General features: G+C 37.1%; 1 protein-coding gene across 1 annotated transcript in view; it reads left to right on the top strand.

Annotated features, from left to right (window-relative positions):
- Positions 1-13,313, top strand: part of LOC121497691 (phospholipid-transporting ATPase IB-like) — a 176,956-nt gene extending 163,643 nt beyond the window's left edge. The window contains exons 35-36 of the mRNA XM_041767439.1: positions 7,177-7,265; positions 13,034-13,313. Of these exons, the coding sequence (XP_041623373.1) occupies positions 7,177-7,265; positions 13,034-13,134 (190 nt within the window). The 3' untranslated portion in view covers positions 13,135-13,313. The remainder of the gene's footprint in view (positions 1-7,176; positions 7,266-13,033) is intronic.
- The last annotated feature ends 4,934 nt before the right edge of the window (positions 13,314-18,247 follow it).

Below are 18,247 nucleotides of genomic sequence, written 5' to 3'. Positions count from 1 at the left end.
ATGGTGATCTGTGAACAGTGATTGTGACTTGCTAAAAGTTCAGGTGACGGTGAGCATACATTAAAAATCTATTATTTTTAATTAAGATATATATGGTTTTTTTAGACGTAATGCAATAACACACTTAAGAGACACTATAGTATAGTGTAATCATAAATTTTATTAAAGAATTAGGGGGGAAAAAAGAACAAATTAAGCCTCAAGTTAGCAGAAGGAAGGAAATAACTAAGATCAGAGCAGAAATAGATACTAAAACAGTAGAAAAGATCAATTAACAGCTGTATTTAAAAAAATAGACAAAGTAAACACTTTTGGTTAGACTAATGAAAAAAAAAGAGAGAGAACTCAAATCAGAAATGAAAGAGGAGACATTACAACCAATACCACAGATATACAAAGGATCATAAAACACTACTCTGAACAATTATACACCAACAATTGGACAATCTAGAAGATATGGATAAATTCTGAGAAACACATAAATCTACCAAGACGAATCATGAAGAAATAGAAAATATGAACAGACCAGTATGAAAATTGAATGAGCAATCCAAAACCTCCCAACAAACAAAAGCCCAGGACTATGGCTTTACTGGTGAATTCTATCAAATGTTTAAAGAAGAATTAATACCAATCCTTATCAAACTCATTCAAAAAATAGAACACTTCTAAACTCATTTTACAAGGTCAACACTGCTTTGATACAAAACCAGATAAGGGTAGTATAAGAAATGAAAATTATAGGCCAATATCCCTGATGAACATACATGCAGAAATCCTCAACAAAGTATTAGCAAACCAAATTCAACAATAACTAAAAATGATCATACACCACAAGCAGGTAGGATTCATTTCAGGGATGTAATAATGGTCCAACATCCACAAATCAATGCCATACATCGCATTAGCAAAATGAAGAATAAAAATTATATGATTATCTCAACAGATATGGAAAAAGCACTTGACAAAATTCAACATCCTTTCAAATGATAAAAACTCAACAAATTGGGTGTAAGGAGAATGTACCTCAACAGAATAAAGGTCATATATGACAAGCTCACAGGTAACATCATACTCAACAGTGAAAATCTGAAACCTTTTCCCCCAAGATTAGGGGCAAGATAAGGAAGCCCATTATCACTGCTTTTATTCAATATAATATTGTATGTCCTAACCAGAGCAATTAAGCCAAAAAAAAAAAAAAAAAAAAAGGTGGGGGGAATTCACTCAAATTGGAAAGGAAGAAGTAAAACTTATTATTTGCAGATGACATATTACACACAGAAAACCATAATGTCTCCATCAAAAAACTGTTGGAACTAATAAATGAATTGAGTAAAGGCATAGGATGCAAAATCAATACAAAAAAAATGGGTTGTGTCTGATTCAGTTGTATCTGAAAGAGAAATTAAGAAAATAATCCCATTCACAATTGCACTGAAAAAAGTAACTGCATAAAATAATTGTATAAGAGTACCTAAGAAAAATTTAACCAAGTAGGTAAAGAACTATACACTGAAAACTATAAGACACTGGTGAAAGAAACTGAAGATAATACAGCAAATGGAAAACTGTTCTGTGCTTATGGATTGGAAGAATTAATATTGTTAAAATGTCCACACCACTAAAAGCAAACTACAGATTCAATACAATCCTTATCAAAATACCAATGGCATTTTTCACAGAATTAGAACAATCCAAAAATTTGTATGGTATGACAAAAAACCCTGAAGAGCCAAAGCAATCTTGAAAAAGAAAAAGCTACAGGCATCACACTCCCTGATTTCAAATTATGTTTCAAAGCTATAATAATCAAACCACTATGATATGGCATAAAAACACATAGATCAATAAAAAATAATAGAGAATCCAGAAGTAACCCACACATAGATGGTCAATTAGTTACAACAAAGGCACCAGAAATATATAACATTTTCTTTAATAAATGGTGTTGGGAAACCTGGACAACGATATGCAAAATAATAAAATGGGACCACTGTCTTCCACCATACACAAAAACTAACTCGAAATGGATTAAAGATTGGATGTAAGGCCTGAAACCATAAAACTCCGAGAAGGAAACATAGGGGGTAAGTTCCTTCATATTGGTCTTAGTGATGATTTTTTGGATTTGACAGCAAAAGCAAAGGCAACAACAAGAACAAAAATAAACAAGTAGGACTATGTCAAACTAAAAACCTCCTGCAGAGCAAAGGAAACCATCAACAAAGTGAAAAAGCAACCTACAGAATGGAAGAAGATATTTGCAAATCATATCTGATAAAGGGGGAATATCCAAAATATATAAAGAACTCCTACAACTCAATATGGTAAAAAACCAAACGTTCCATTTAAAAAATAATCAGAAAATCTGAGATGTTTTCCAAAGACATAGGGATGACCAACAGGTACATGGAAAGGTGTTCAACATCACTAATCATCAGGGAAATAAAAATCAAAACCACACTAATATATCACTTCACACCTGTTAGAACAGCTATTACCAAAAAGGCAAGAAATAAGTGTTGCCAAGGATGTGGAAAAAAGGAAACCTTTGTGCAGTTGTTAGGAATGAAAATTGACATAGCCACTATGGAAAACAGTATGTAGTTTTCTAAAAATTAATTAGAAATGCTGAAGGAAACAAAACCACTATGTTAAAGAGATATCTGCACCCCCATGTTCATTGCAGCATTATTTACAATAGCCAAGATATGAAAACAGCTTAAATGTCCATCAGTGGATGGATGGATACAGAAAATGTAATATGTGTGTATATATTTATATATATTATATATTACATATATATATTATATATATATTATGGAATACTAATCAAACATAATAAACAAGGAAATTCTTCCATTAGTGACAACATAAATGGACCCTGTGGGCATTATGTTAAATGAAATAAACCACATAGAGAAAGACAAATACTGTATGATTTCGCTTATATGTGGAATCTAAACAAAACAGAACACCAAACTCATAGATACAGAGACCAGACTGGTGGTTGCCAGAGCTAGGGATGGGATGGGGTGAAATTGGTGAAGGATGTCAAAGATGAAAACTACCAGTTATAATTAAGTCATAAGGATGTAATGTACAGCATGGTGACTATAGTTAATAGTACCGCATTATAGATTTTAAAATATTAAGACAGTAGAACTTAATTCTCATCACCAGAAAAAAAAAATTATACTATGTGTGGTGATGGGTGCTAACTAGATTAGCGGTGATCATTTTGTATACACACACACACACACACACAATCATTATTTTGTACACTTGAAACTAATGTTATAAGTCAATTTTATCTCAATTTTTTAAAAAATGAAGAAAATCTGAACAGACCAAAACAAGTAAGAAAATTTAATCAGTAATGAAAAACCTCCCACAAATTAAAGTCCAGAACCAGATAGCTTCACTGGTGAAATCTACTGAACATTTACAGTCTGTCTCAAACTTCCAAAAAACAGAAATGGAAGGAGCACTTTCAAACTCCTTTTACCAAGCCATCATGACTCCGATACCAAAGCCAGGTAATGATACAACAAGAAAATATCCCTGTTGAATATAAATGCAAAAATTCTCAAAAAATACTATCTAATCTAAATTCAATAACACATTAAAATGACCACACAATCATTATCAAGTGGAATGTACTCAGGAATGCAAAAATGGTTCAACATCCACAAACCAACAACGTGACACACCACATTACCAGAATGAAAGACAAAAATCATGATGATTTCAATATATGCAGAAAAAGCATTTGACAAAATTCATTCTTTCATGATAAAAATTCTCAACAAACTGGGTACAGAAGAAACATGCCTCAACATAATAAAGGCCATATATGACAAACCCACATGTAATATCACACTTCATGGTAAAAGGTTGAAAGGTTTTCCTTTAAAATCACCAAAAGGCAAAGGTGTCCACTCTCACCACTCCTATTCAACACTGTACTAAAAGTCCTAAACAAAGCAATTAGGCAAGGAAAAAAAAGGAATGCAAACTGGAAAGGAAGAGGTAAAATAGTGTCTGCTGATGATGCGATCTTGTAGATAGAAAATCCTTGGGATCCCTGGGTGGCTCAGCAGTTTAGAACCTGTCTTTGGCCCAGGGTGTGATCCTGGGGTCCTGAGATCAAGTTCCGCATCGGGTTCCTTGCATGGAGCCTGCTTCTCCCTCTATGTCTATGCCTCTCTCTCTCCATGGCGCTCATGAATAAATAAACAAAGTCCTAAAAAAAAAGACCAAAAAAGAAAAGAAAAGAAAAAGAAAATCCTTAAGACTCCACCAAAAAACTGTTAGACCTAATAAATTAAGGAAAGTTTTAAGATACAAAATCAACATGCAAAAATCAGTTGCATTCCTGTACACTAAGAATGAACTATCTGAAAGGAAATAAAGAAGATAATCCTATTTATAATAGCATCAAAACCAATAAAATACCTAGGAATAAACTTAACCAAGGAAGTGAAAGACCTATACACAAAAACTATAACACATTGATGAAAGATATTAAAGAGAACACAAATAAATGGAAAGATATCCTGCATTCATGGATCAGAAGAGTCAATGTTAAAATGTGCATACCACCCAATGCCATCTATAGATTCAATGTACTCCCTATCAAAATTCTAATGTCAGTTTTCACAGAAATAGGAAAAAAATCCTAAAATTATATGGAATCACAAAACACCCCACAGAACCAAAGCAATCTGGAAGAAGAAAAAAGCTGGAGGCATCACAATTTCGGATTTCAAACTGTTATGAAGCTATCATAATAAAGTAAATTATTATTATTATAAGTATTATTGTATATTGCTATAGCAATCAAAACAATATGCTACTGGTACAAAAAACAGATCTGGGAAATTGATACATAGGTAAATAGCTTTGTTAAAAGCTATTATCATTACTCTGTACTTTTATTATCATTACTCTGTACTTTTTGTATCATTATCATTACTCTGTACTTTTAAGATCTATCCATTTATCACATGCAAAATGAACCTCAATAAGAAAGAAACCAAACCAAAAATATAAACACAATGTAAATGTACAAAAAGAAAGCTCATGTAACAAAGGACTAACATCCCAAATAGATAAATTATTTCCAGAAATCAGCAAGACCACACCCAAACAATAGAAAAATAGGCAAAGTAGGGATGCCTGGGTGGCTCAGTGGTTGAGCGTCTGCCTTCGGCTCAGGTCATGATCCTGGAGTCCCGGGATCGAGTCCCACGTTGGGCTCTCTGCATGGAGCCTGCTTCTCCCGCTGCCTATGTCTCTGCCTCTCTCTGTGTGTGTCTCTCATGAATAAATAAATAAAATCCTAAAAAAAAAAAAAATAGGCAAAGTATAAACAGTTCACAGAAAAGGAAATACTAAAGATTCTTAAACATATGAAAAGATTCTCAACTTCACTTACAGTAAGAAGTGAAAAATGCTAAGTACACAGAATATTTTTCATCATCTATCATTGTTGGCCACCCTTGGTTGGTGAAAATATGATAAAGGAAAGAATTATGATAGTTAATTTGGCAGTATCTATCAGAAATACATTTGCATATGGCCTTTGACTCAGTAATTTCATTTCTGGGAATGTCCTGCCCCCCTACATCCCCCAAATACTCACATTTGTCCCAGTGTTAGGGACAGCAGCTGTATTTGGAACAACAAACATTTAGGAATAACCATATCTGTGTGGTACATTCACACACTAAAACACTCTCTAGCTGTGAAAAGGAGTCAGGAAGCTCTCAATGAACTGAGATGCCAATGGTTCCAGGATGTATTAATAGAAAAAGTCAAATGTCAAGCACTGTGTACAATATGCATCCTTTAGTGTAAAAGGGGAGGTATAATAATATATGAACGCTTTTTCTTATAAAATAGCTAAGAAACCACTATGAATGATTACCAGTAAGGAAAAGAGTTGAGGAAAACAGGAAGATGGGAAAAGACAGTAGAATAGTTATTCTCTATTTTCTCTTTAAAATTTTAACCATGTAAATGCTTTATCTGTGACAAATTTAACAGAGATAGGAAGGGAAGGAGCAGGAGAGAGGAGAGAATACAAATGAGTAAGTGGATTCTGAAAAGCCCAGAGCCAAATGTTCTTCAGCTCCTAGATATACAAGCAAAAGTAAAATCCTACTCTGAGTCAACTACTTTGGAAATTTCAACCCTTTTTATGATTAATTTTTAAAAATCTCATTCAGAACATTATCGAGAGGTCACTTTCATTCTAGAGTGGAATTCAGAGGGGCAAGTCAATAGCCAACTATTCCAAAGGCCCCTCCATTGTGTGATAACCTTTGAGCCACACCACCCCAATAGATGCTACTTCAGGCAGCTCTTAGAAACTTTCTTCTGAGCCACAAAAGGGAAGCTGGCTCTAGAGAAGGCCCTCTTCCCACTGGAGGGATGGTATAGGTGGTTGTTGAAAGAAGCTGCAATTTGTTACACAGGCTTTGAGCCCCTCAAATCTCTAGAAATACCAGGAGACATGACAAATGCCAACACAGCAAAAGACTCTTATGGTTTGGTGACATCTCAGAAGCAAGAAGACAGAGAAATTTAGGCTGCATGGGTATTTTGTTTTTATCCCACTTTTCAGGCTTATAGAAAAAAAGAAAAGAAACTATGGACTTCCCTAATTACACTGCTATATTTACACACAATGACCTCACTCTTTGGAATTTAGAAAGTATTGAACTTGGGGCTTCCAGTGTGGTCCCACAAAAAGCCTTGGGATCTAGAGAAGCAATCTCTCATGCCTAGAGCTGATCCTTGCTGATATGCGTTGTTCAGAGTCTTGAACCAGGAAGTTGTGACAAAGATTTTTAAAATACACACCATAAAATCTGTAAGGTGCTCTGGGAGGCCAGAAGACTGACAGGACATGCATCATTCCTTTTGATTACTGGGGAGAGTCAGGAGAGCTGTATATAAGAAATGCTCACAAGCAAAACCCCTATTTCAGAAGCACCTTGCTGAGTGTCTGGATAATATAACTTTTTTACTTTATTTAGATATATGAACACTCTCTAAAATACGAGGAAGACTCTTCTTTTACTTTGTAACGTTATTTCCCCCAATAAAGTTCTTTGAAATCTGTTCCAATTAACTAAAGCGAGGCTATGATTGATTTACCCACAGGGTGGAGGCAAAAAATGTCCAAATGTCCCTACCCAGCCAACCACAAAAGATTGTCTTCCGGCATGAATCTTTCGACCAAAGCACCCCATGTAAGTAACCTGCCCTAATGTAGGCCACAAGCAGAGACTGCAGACATGAAGGATGAGTCATTAAATGTCAGGTGCTTCTTGAGATTAGGCCAAGTGAAATGAGCCAGACACAAAACAACAAGTACTATATGATTCCACTGATATGAGGTGGAGGTGATGACTTAGAGTCATCAAATTCATAGAGACAGAAAGTGGGTGGGGGTTTCCAAGGGCGGGGGGTGATGTGGGAGAATGGGGACTCCGTGTTTAATCAGTATGGAGTTTCAGTTTGGTAAGATGGCAAGAGTGTGCAGGTGGATGCCAGTCATGCGTCCACAGCACTGTGAATGCCCCTGAATCGTATAGTTAAATATCACTAAGATGGTAAACTTTTTAAAAAGATTTTATTTACTTGAGAGCAGAGCAAACGAGAGAGCATGAGTTGGGGCAAGAGGCAGAGGCAGAGGGAGAAGCAGGCTCCCAGCTGAAGAGAGGACTTGACCCCAGCATTATGATCTGAGCCAAAGGCAGACACTTAACTTATTGAGCCACCCAGACACCCCAAGGTGGTAAATCATATGTTACATGTGTTTTACCACAATTTTTTTTAAAAAACAAAACTACCTGTAGTATTAAACATTTTTTTTTAGAGGTAAAGTAGTTCTCATAGGGCAGGAGGGCTCAACTGGATTCATGAAATTGATGATCTTGAAAGCAAGTGCAATTTCAAAGAACATGATTCCTGATTTTTCATTCTTGAATGATAACATCCTTAAGCCTAACATCCTCATGTTTTCAAGATCCTTTTACAGACTCCCAACATGCCATTTGAAATGGAAAAATGGTATCTGGTGCCGAGTAATTTTTACTCATTGGAAACTTATGTACCCTTTCTGGGAGTGTGATGTTAACATTGCCCACGTTGGGCACAAAAACCTTTAAAAGTCATTTCATTTTCCCTTCCTTCAATAAGAAATGCATCCAAGAAGTGCCTGGTTGAAAGATTTAGTTCCTATGTGACTCATGTCTGATAATGTGAGTGCTGAATACTATTCTGAGAAAGGAAACAAGTCAAACAAAAAGGTACTACAAAGGAATGTGGGGTATTTGTGGGGAATGAAAACCAACTGTCCCTCTTTTCTGACCAAGGTGTTCACTGAGAGTTGTAGGATTTTAAAATTCTAGATTCTTTTATTTTCTTTGTTTTTCTTATCTCTGAGGTTTGTCTGTCTCTGGATTGATCACTCTTTCTGTTTTGCACACATGCACTCTTACTTCCTCTTCTCCTGTGCCCAACACTTTTCTTCCCCCTCTCTCACTAGATATGTCTAAGAAGCAACAGCTGAAAGGTAACCAAAGATAAAAAATGAACTAGGACAAGAAAACACTAAGTACAGCAGATGTCTTAAGGATTTGAGTTAATATCCCTCTGATCCTCTTTCCCAAATGATGACCTTGATCCCTACACCCCGGAGAAAAATGGGCCAGAAATGAACTTCCAGGGGCTCTCACCACCACCTCACCTGCCAGCTACTCCCATCCACATGCACTGCCTTCACACTTGTTTCCACAAATTGGCTCTCATGCCAGTGCATGGCCACTGACTCCATTTGCTCATGTTCACCCAGGAACCCCACTCTGGTCATTCTTTCCTCTGTCTCCTAACATCACCACTTTTTTACTCTGCTCTGTTAGATAATTCTCATGAGCACACAAAAGGTTGTCTTAAAAAGTAGAACTATATCTGGACCACACATTACCCATTAGAGCATACTTCATTTTGTTGCTCTCCTTTGCAGCAACAGTTCTTGGTCAAATTGTCTGTATCCATTTTCTCCAAATCCCCTTTTCCCCATCTCTCTTAAACCCACTCCATTAAACCTTCATTCTCACCACTTAACTGACATTCCTCCAGTCAAGGCCACCAGTGATTTCCAAAATTGAGCCCCTGGTTTCCTCTCTCACCGAGCCTGTTCCATTGGCAGCCTTCACTTAAAGACAACTACATGCCTCCAATTGCTCACGTCAAAATCCTTGGAGTCCTTCTAATTCCTCTAACATATAGATGGCTCTGCCATCACATTGTATTCAGAGCCTGACCACTTCTCAGTCATACCTCTGTTGGCACCCTTGTCAGGACCACCATCACCTGTCTGCACTACTGCAACAATCTCTTAACAAGTCTCCTGCTTCTATCCTTGATTCTCATATGGCAGCCAAAGTGATGCATTTAAAATCATGTCAGCACAAGCACCTCAAATTTCTGTTCAAAATTCTTCAATACTATCTCTCACATTCAATATAAAAGCTTTACAATGGCCAAGAAAAACTTACTTGATCTGGATCCTGACTTTCCTGGTGTCATCTGATCTTCCTTCTTCATTCCACTTCATTCTCTGTGATCTTCTGTAATATATAAGGACTGCTCTTGCCCCAGGGCTTTTGCATTGGCTGACACTTCTAGGCTGAAGTCAGCCTAGAAAGCAAATCCCTCATATATCTGTGTTGTCCATTCTCACTTCCTTCAAGTCTTTGCCCAAATATCATGTTCTCAATAAAGTCTACCTTGACCAGTCTGTTGCTATACAACTGCATCCCTGATTTCAGTTTACTTTTTCTTTCAATCTTAGCTCTTTAATACACTCCTGGGTACTATATGATTAACTTTTTGTTATGTGATTGTTGTCTTCATGTACTTATATATTATTGCTAGAACATAAGCTCTATAAGAACAAGTATTTTGCTTCACTAATTTACTCCAAGAATGCATGTACATAGTAGACACTCAACACAAATCTTACTGAACTAATTGACTAATAAAGAATCCAAACAGAATTACATATACTAACAAATAGTCATTCCTTCTTCCATCTGTCCAATATCAACTCTAAACACAGACAAAATGGAACCAGTATTTACTGAGCACATACTGTGATCTTGACCAATGTTAGACATGTGGCCTTTATTACACTGAATATTTGGAGCCATCATGTGGAGAAAGTTATGAAATAATTGTTGAATGACAAGTTAACTGAATGAATCCTCATTTTGCAGAGAACAAAATGGTGGTTCAGCAAATTTAGTCACTTGCCTTAGATTATATAACTAGAAATGGGTGGAAGCCAGACTGGAACATCAGTCTGTCTCATTCTAAAGTGCCACATTGTTCAGCTCCAGAGCAGACACATAGGAATCAGACAGATGGGCAACTGTCTCCCAGGTCTGCCTCTTGACGTGCTATGGAACTCTGCGCATGTTAGTTACCATCTCTGAGCTGTACTTTTCTACCTTTTTGGTATTTCATGCTATTGGGGTTACCATAGGCAAAATGGAGTGTTAAAGGACCCATATATGTAGATTCAGATAGAGGGATAAGTGCTTTACACAAGAATCAGATGGTCCTAAAACCACTACAAAACCTTTAATAATATATGAGAACATGAATGACTTTAAAACATTATTGGCTGTATATGAGAAATAGAAAAAATATATTTCAATTATTTTTAAAAATGCTGTATAAGGAGAAATTATTTTCATGACTCACTTTGTAAAAATATTAAAATAGGGAATCCTATTGGAGGGTTAGAAATCTTATAGGAGTACAAGAGGTTCTAAGTTGTTTTCTCTACGACATCATCTTTTGTTGCTTGAGGTGAAATTCCTCAGCCAGTTTGTAGGTTTTTAGGTTCTGTGTGTTTTTCTGCTGTACACCACAATATTAATTTGTAAAGTGCTCTGAGCTCTTCAAATAAGAAATAAGCAGGTAGGTTCTCTATTAATTGCAATTAACAACTCTTTCTTGAGCCAGAAAATTCTGACTTTAAGATTTTATCAGACTCCTAAATTTATAATAAAGTGAATTAAATGAGACAATTATGCCAAAATAATGAGAAATGACATGGTTGATTCTGAAATCTGTTAAATGTTTTACCAGGTTGAAGAAAAAAAGTGACTTAAAAATTCCCTCATACTTCATTCTAGCCTCCAGTCCCCTTCCCTGCCTCTCTCCCCCATCCCCCTGATTCTGGCTGCTGCTGAGCATGTAGGAAGCAGATGCACTGAGAAGTCAGCCCGGGAGAAGTTCAGAAGTTGGGTCCATCCAGGGCTTTTCCTAAGCCCCCATCACTACTTTGTGGCTGCCAGGACTTCCTGAAAGACAAATGAAAGTGGGATAGGCTAAGAGCTGGAGGCTTCCTCTGAGTTCCCCATTTGGATGCAAATACGGGCTAAATGTCCACCTGGTAGAAGCTGGTGACCTGAGGGTGTGTCTGTCAGGCTGAGAGGTGCTGGCTGGACAAGCTAAGGGTCATGTGTCCAGTTGTCGCTTTTCAGCTATCATTCCTCCCTGGGAACAGTTTGGAAAGGAAAACCAGCCCAGATTTCCAGAAGATACCATTTAATCTCCGAGTAGCCACAGATTCTGGTTTTCTGAGGCCAAATCTTTGTACAACTGGGGGGACCTTTTTTAGGAAAATTAGGTTTAAATGCAAATATTTAGAATGGGTAAAAAAAAAAAAAATCACAACATATCACTAGAGTACAAAAGAAAAATTTAAAACATCACCCAGAGCCTTTAATGAGGGTAATGTGGCTGATATTTCATCAGCTCACAAAAGATCCTTCTCTGTGTATGTGTCTTGTAAGAATCAGGGAGAAATATTCTTTTCAGACCCACCTGCTCTCTGGAAGTCTTAGGTCAAGAATTAAAAACAGGAAAGAAAGGTTTGAGGTCTCCATTTGAGTGGGGAGGAGACAATTTAAAATGCTAACATGTCTTCCATGTAAAAAGGGCAAGGGGATAAGTAAGAGAAGGGGGATGTTTCATTCATTTTTGTAGCCCTCCTTGTTGTTATGATTAGAACATTTGATACAAAAATGAAGGGACAGCTGTTTTTCTACCTTTGTTTGTCTATGGCTGACATGAAGTGGGCCCACACTCAGAAAGAGGCAGCCCCTGAATGCTCAGAAATCCTGCCTGTGGGTTTTCCTGCCAAACCTGTAGGCCCTGTCCTGCGGTATCTTGTCCTTCATAGCCACTAAGAACATCCCATGGATACACATGGGAAACACTTGGGTGGTTCTAAAAAATGCCAAAGTTTCACCTTGAGATTGTGATCGAGTTCCTCTGAGTGGGAAGGAAAGAGGAGGAAGGACGCCCCCAGGGGTTGGAAGCTATTGATTCCAGCATCCACCTGACAGTTGTGGTTCAATTGCCCTAAACAGTGGTTCTCCATACCTTGCACTCAGGCCAGCAGCTGGTGCATCAGCTGGGAAGCTGTTAGAAATATCAGCTCTAACACAGCAGACTCATTAAACCAGAAATTCTGGAGGTAGGGCCAGTGGTCGCCAAGTGAATCCTGGCACACACTCAAGTGTGAGAACCACTGGTCCAGTGTTAATGCTGGATCCCGGGATTTTACCAGCTTTCAGGTGATTCTACTGAGGAGAGAATTCTGGGACCACTCGTTTTTCCTTCCACACAGAAGCACTGCAGTTAATCCAATAATTCAGTATATGCCACATGGATATAAGTTACTTTTCTTCTTTCAATGATGATTCCAGAAATGGGTATGTTTAAAGGGCTCCTCTAAGTGGTTCTTTAATATGGCCAAACCTGCAAGCTGTTCCATTACTGTTCTCTCACCACACCTCGCCATTCTCCTTGCCTCTGTTATTAGTCTGGCTAATGTGGCCAATGTGTGCCAGTTAGGTAGGGGTCTTGCTTTCTGTCAGAATGTTCCTTGTACATTAGTGCTCCTAACAGATTCCCCTGTGCTTTACTCTTTCAGATGGGTACGCATTTTCTCAAGTAGAACAAGCTGTGATTACTCAGGAAGAACTGATCTGTTCTTATGATACTACTAAAAGCCAAGGCTGTGTAAGAGCTTAAATAAGGCCTCTTCTGGCCCCAACTATGAGTGAGGTTTGGACCACAACATCCTGTGTTCTTATGTCCTTCCCCCAAACCGCAGAACATGCCAACACCCCCAAACATTCTTTTCTTGTGGCTCTGGCCAGTTATTTATGTATTGGTTTATGTATGGATCACAATCCCTTGATATAAATAATGGGGGAAGGCTATTTGCTTTTCCTTAATTTGTCTTCAATGTTTCACCTGACCTGTTTACTTTTCTGTAGTTGTGAGAATTTATCAGTTGTCTTAAGTATAAAATTAAAAGCATTTTGTTTCACCAAAATTTAAGCTTTAGTACAAGTTATTTTGGGAGAAAAGGTAGAGAAGGTCATGATGCTTAACAACCCTATCTTAACTGAAAAGGAGTCACACAGAAACTTTGTATCTTGAAAACTCAACAGATTAAGGCTGGCATATGAAGGCAGCATATAAAGTATTTTTCTTAAGTAGAATGTCCTGTCACTTTGAATCACAGTTGTATAACATTTGCACAGTGTTCTGGATTTCGATGAATTTATATAATAGATGTAATATACTGGTAATCTCAGGTTTCAAAATTATTGTGCAAAAATCAACATATCTCCTTATTTTCTGGACATCAATGTACTCTCTATTCTGATTCCCCTATGCATTAGGACTTAGTAGGAAATTCAACTGCAATTATTCTTGGGACTGTGCCTCAGGCTTATACTAATTTTCCAGGGTTTCACACAGTGCACAGCATCGGGGCACCCTCTTCTTCTGTCATCTTCCCACATTAAGTCACCACTAAAGCTAATGGTTTATTTTGGTCACTTCACGAGGTTTCTGTGTCAAGTGAAACTAGAACCTTTGTGGAGGTTGGAAATCCCCATACCTATGAATGATTCTGGGTCACTAATTCTGATGTGTGGGAGGGTTTATTCCCTATACATCCAAATAATTCTCAGACACCATCTGGGTATCCTATAGTTCAACTCAATTCTGATGTTATCTACCTAAAGATAGCATCAGAGCCCAAAGGTTAAGGACTAAGTCTCACAAGTCTGCCCCTCATCCCCACAAACACACTTCAGATGCCAATCCCAGGTTCAGATTGTCACCTATGCTTCTGATCTACTGTTTATAAGTCAAAGGTTCCCATGACACCCTCCTTGGGTCCAATTAATTAGCTAGAGCAGTTCATAGAACTCGGGAAACCCATTTACTCATTAGATACCAATTATTTACAAAAGATATTAAATAATATGAAAGAATATGATTCAACAGCCAGATGAAGAGATACATAGGGCAAAGGTCACAAAGCAGCTTTTGGGGGTGCTTGGGTGGCTCAGTTGGTGGAGCATCTGTTTTGGGCTCAGGTCATGATCTTACAGTTAGTTATAGGATCGAGCCCCACATCAGGCTCTGCCCTTGGTGTGGAGTCTACTTCAGATTCTCTCTCCTGCTTTCTCTCTCCCTCTCTCTCAAATAAATCTTTGAAACACACACAAAACTAAAACAAAAAACAAAAACAAAAACAAAAACAAAAACAAACAAACAAACCCAAAGCAACTTCTGTCCCAGTGGAGTTTGGGCCTACACAGTAATACATGGAAAATTCTGGTTCACCAACCCAGAAACTCCGTAAAACCCTTCCTTTTGTTTTTTTATGGAGGCTTCATTGCATAGGCCTGATTGATGAAATCATTGGCCATTGGTGATTGATTCAACCACTCCACCTTCTCCAGAAAGGAGTGGGTGGGGCTCAAAGTTCCAACCCTCTATTTAGTGTTGGTTCCCCCTGCTAAGGTGCGTTCCAAAAGCTACCTTATTAACATAAACCCAGTTGCCTTAGAAAGGGACTTTTTAGGGATAAAAAGATAGCATTTCACCTTTATGCGTCTGAAGCATTTTCAGGAATTGATGACAAGACCAAATATAACAAAAGATGTTCTCATTGCTCTTATCACTCAGGAAATTCCAAGGGTGTTTGTTGCTATGAGTGGACAAAGACCAAATATATATGAGAAATATGTTTTGGTCATTCAGATGACCATCTGGACCAAATATATATTCCTTATAAATCATAATGTTGCACCTGTGGTCTAACATCACCAGCAAAGCCATTCCTCTCTTGGAACACATCATCATTCCAGTGCACACTGAGGGAATGAGGAGATAGCTTTCAAATTTCCCATGTAGTCTAAAGTCCTATTTCTCAAACCCATTCTACTTAGTTTTTAATAGCAAAAACCAGGAATTCTTGAAGGCAGAACCCTCTTTTCTGTTCTTCTATCCAAATGTTTTTTTTCTGAGGAAATAACCCCAAAGTCTAATAACTATTTGAATAGAGATAAGGCAATAAGAAAAACATTGGGGGGGAGGAGGAGAGGGAGAAAAACCTAACCAGTATCTCAAAAATGTATTCATGAGTGGAAAAACAAAATATGGTATATCCACACGATGGAATATCATCTGACTATAACAAGTAATGAAATACTGATACACACACAACATGGATGAAACTTAGAAACATTATGCTAAGTAAAAAAAAAAGCCAGTCGTTAAAGGCCACATATAATATGATTCTATTGGGAAGTTCATAAGCAAAACTATAGAAATATAAAGGAGATTAGTAATTGGTCTACTGGGAAGATGAAGAGGGAAAGGGTTACTATCTAAAGGGTAACAGGGTTTCTTTTTGAGCTGATGAATATGTTCTAAAATTGACTGCAGTAATAGTTGCACGTATTTGTGAATATATTTTAAAAAGCCATTGAGTTGTATACTTTAAATGGATGAATTGGTGATTTAAATCTCAGTAAAGCTATTTTCAAAAATTATCCAGGAGAATTCTCCTTCTAATTATAATGTACTATAATGTACTTTGCCCTCCTGCTTAAAACTATTAGAAAATGATATGAAAAATGTATTTTCAGACATTGGACAAAGGACAGCACAGGAACATAATCCCTAAGAGAAAAGAATTAAAGTAAGCCATACTGTTTCCCAGGCTTTCTTCCTAGAGGCACTTTCCAGACCGTGGTACAGAAAAGTAGTACCCAAGCAAAGCACAGTACTCTCAGTGAATTGGGGAGACTAAGCTAAAAGTTTGGGGAGGCTGAGGCAGCTGATATTTGCTGGGCATAGTACTATTGAAAAAGAAACTGAATTCAGAAATAGCTCTAGACATTTCCTTAGGGATATTACAAAGTGAACAGCTAGATGACAACCTATATATATGTGGAGTGAAACTCAGCAAAGTTGGGCAAAGACAACTACCAGAGACAGTTGTCTCTATTGTCCAGTTGTAGGGTGGACAATTCCCAGACCTTCACAGGACACAATATTTAAGCAAATAGGGTGGAAGGGCTTGATGAATATTTGAGATATTCATAGAGACCTCAAAAGAGCCAGACCTGAATAATACGGCTAAGCTAGCGCTAGAGCAAGAACTACTCTAGACCTATAATCTTATTTTAACAAAGCTTATCTTAGCAAAGCTTGAAAAGAAGCACCCAAAGCATTAGGTGGATCCATAGTTAAGTAAGCTGCCTGGAAGAAAAAACAACCAACCCATCTAAGAGAAGAAAACAAATCCAGACACTTCAGTATAATAGTAACAATGTTCAACATCTAGTATGAAATAAATAGATTTTCAAAGCAGGAAAACCTAATCCATAAGCAAAATAAAAGTCAATGGAATGATCCAGAACTGACAGAGATGATGGAATGAACAGACAAGAACTTTATTTTTTTTTATTTTTTTTTATTTTTAATTTTTATTTATTTATGATAGTCACAGAGAGAGAGAGAGAGAGGCAGAGATACAGGCAGAGGGAGAAGCAGGCTCCATGCACCGGGAGCCTGACGTGGGATTCGATCCCAGTCTCCAGGATCGCGCCCTGGGCCAAAGGCAGGCGCCAAACTGCTGCGCCACCCAAGGATCCCGACAAGCACTTTAAAACAACTATTACGAATATGTTTAAGGATTTAGGACAACATGAACACAATGAGGGAAGAAATGAAAACCATAAACAAAGAAACAAATGAAACTTCTAGGGCTGAAAAAACATATACAATGAAAATTTTATTGAATCAGTTTAGCAGATCAGACACTGCAGAATAAAAAAATAAAAATAAAAACTTGAACAAAGCAGTAGAAATGATCCAAACTGAAACACAAAGAAAAAGGCTGAACAAAAACTGAAAAGAGCATCAATTACCTGGGAGACAATACTAAACAGTTTTATATGCATTCGTTAGAGTTACAGATAGAGAAAGTGATAGAAAAATAATCATTGAAGAAATAAAGGCAGTACATTTTTCAGGCTTGATCTGAGAAGCCAACCCATGGCAGGCTAAACACACACAAAGCATAATCAATTTGCTGCAAATCAAGGATAAGGAGAAAAATCTTTAAAGTAGCCAGACACACACTCTAAAGTTAAGGAAAAGCACGGTGAAAATGACCACTGACTTTTCAGAAAAGCCAAAAGGAAATTTGCTGAAAAAAGAAAAACTATTGTCAAACTGGATTCTATAGCTAATAACAATATTGTTCAAAATGAAAGCGGAAGATAAGGCATTTTCAGACAAAAATTGAGACAGTTTACCACTAACAATCCTCAACTAAAAGAAGATGTATAAAAGGAATTTGGTTAGGCAGAAAGAACATGTTAAGAGATGGGGAATGTGATTTACAAAAATTTCTAAAAGGGTAATTCTTGGATGAATAAAAAAGAATTTTATTTTCTAATTAAAAATTTGTTTCTATTTAATGCAAAATTAGTAATAATGTATTGCAGGGTTTATAACATATGTAGAATAAAATATTTTGTCAACAGTAGCACAGAGAAAGAGAGGAAGTATACTATTATACAGTTTTTGTACTATATGTACATGATTTAATGTTATTTAAATGTAGTCTGTGGTGAATTTTAAAAGTATACTGTAAATTGTAGGAAACCACTAAATAAAATGGTATGTCTAATAAAACAGCTTATAGAAGATCATGGAATACCAAAAATAATAAAGAGAAAGGCAAACCTTAAGAGACTTTTAAATATAGAGAACAAACTGAGGGTCACTGGAAGGGAGGTGGGTTGGGGGATGGGCTAAATGGGTG

This window comes from Vulpes lagopus, chromosome 8 (genome assembly GCF_018345385.1).
Source record: "Vulpes lagopus strain Blue_001 chromosome 8, ASM1834538v1, whole genome shotgun sequence".
Lineage (NCBI taxonomy): Eukaryota > Metazoa > Chordata > Mammalia > Carnivora > Canidae > Vulpes > Vulpes lagopus.
Note: the sequence above shows the minus strand (reverse complement) of the source record. Positions and strands in the feature narration are given on the sequence as shown.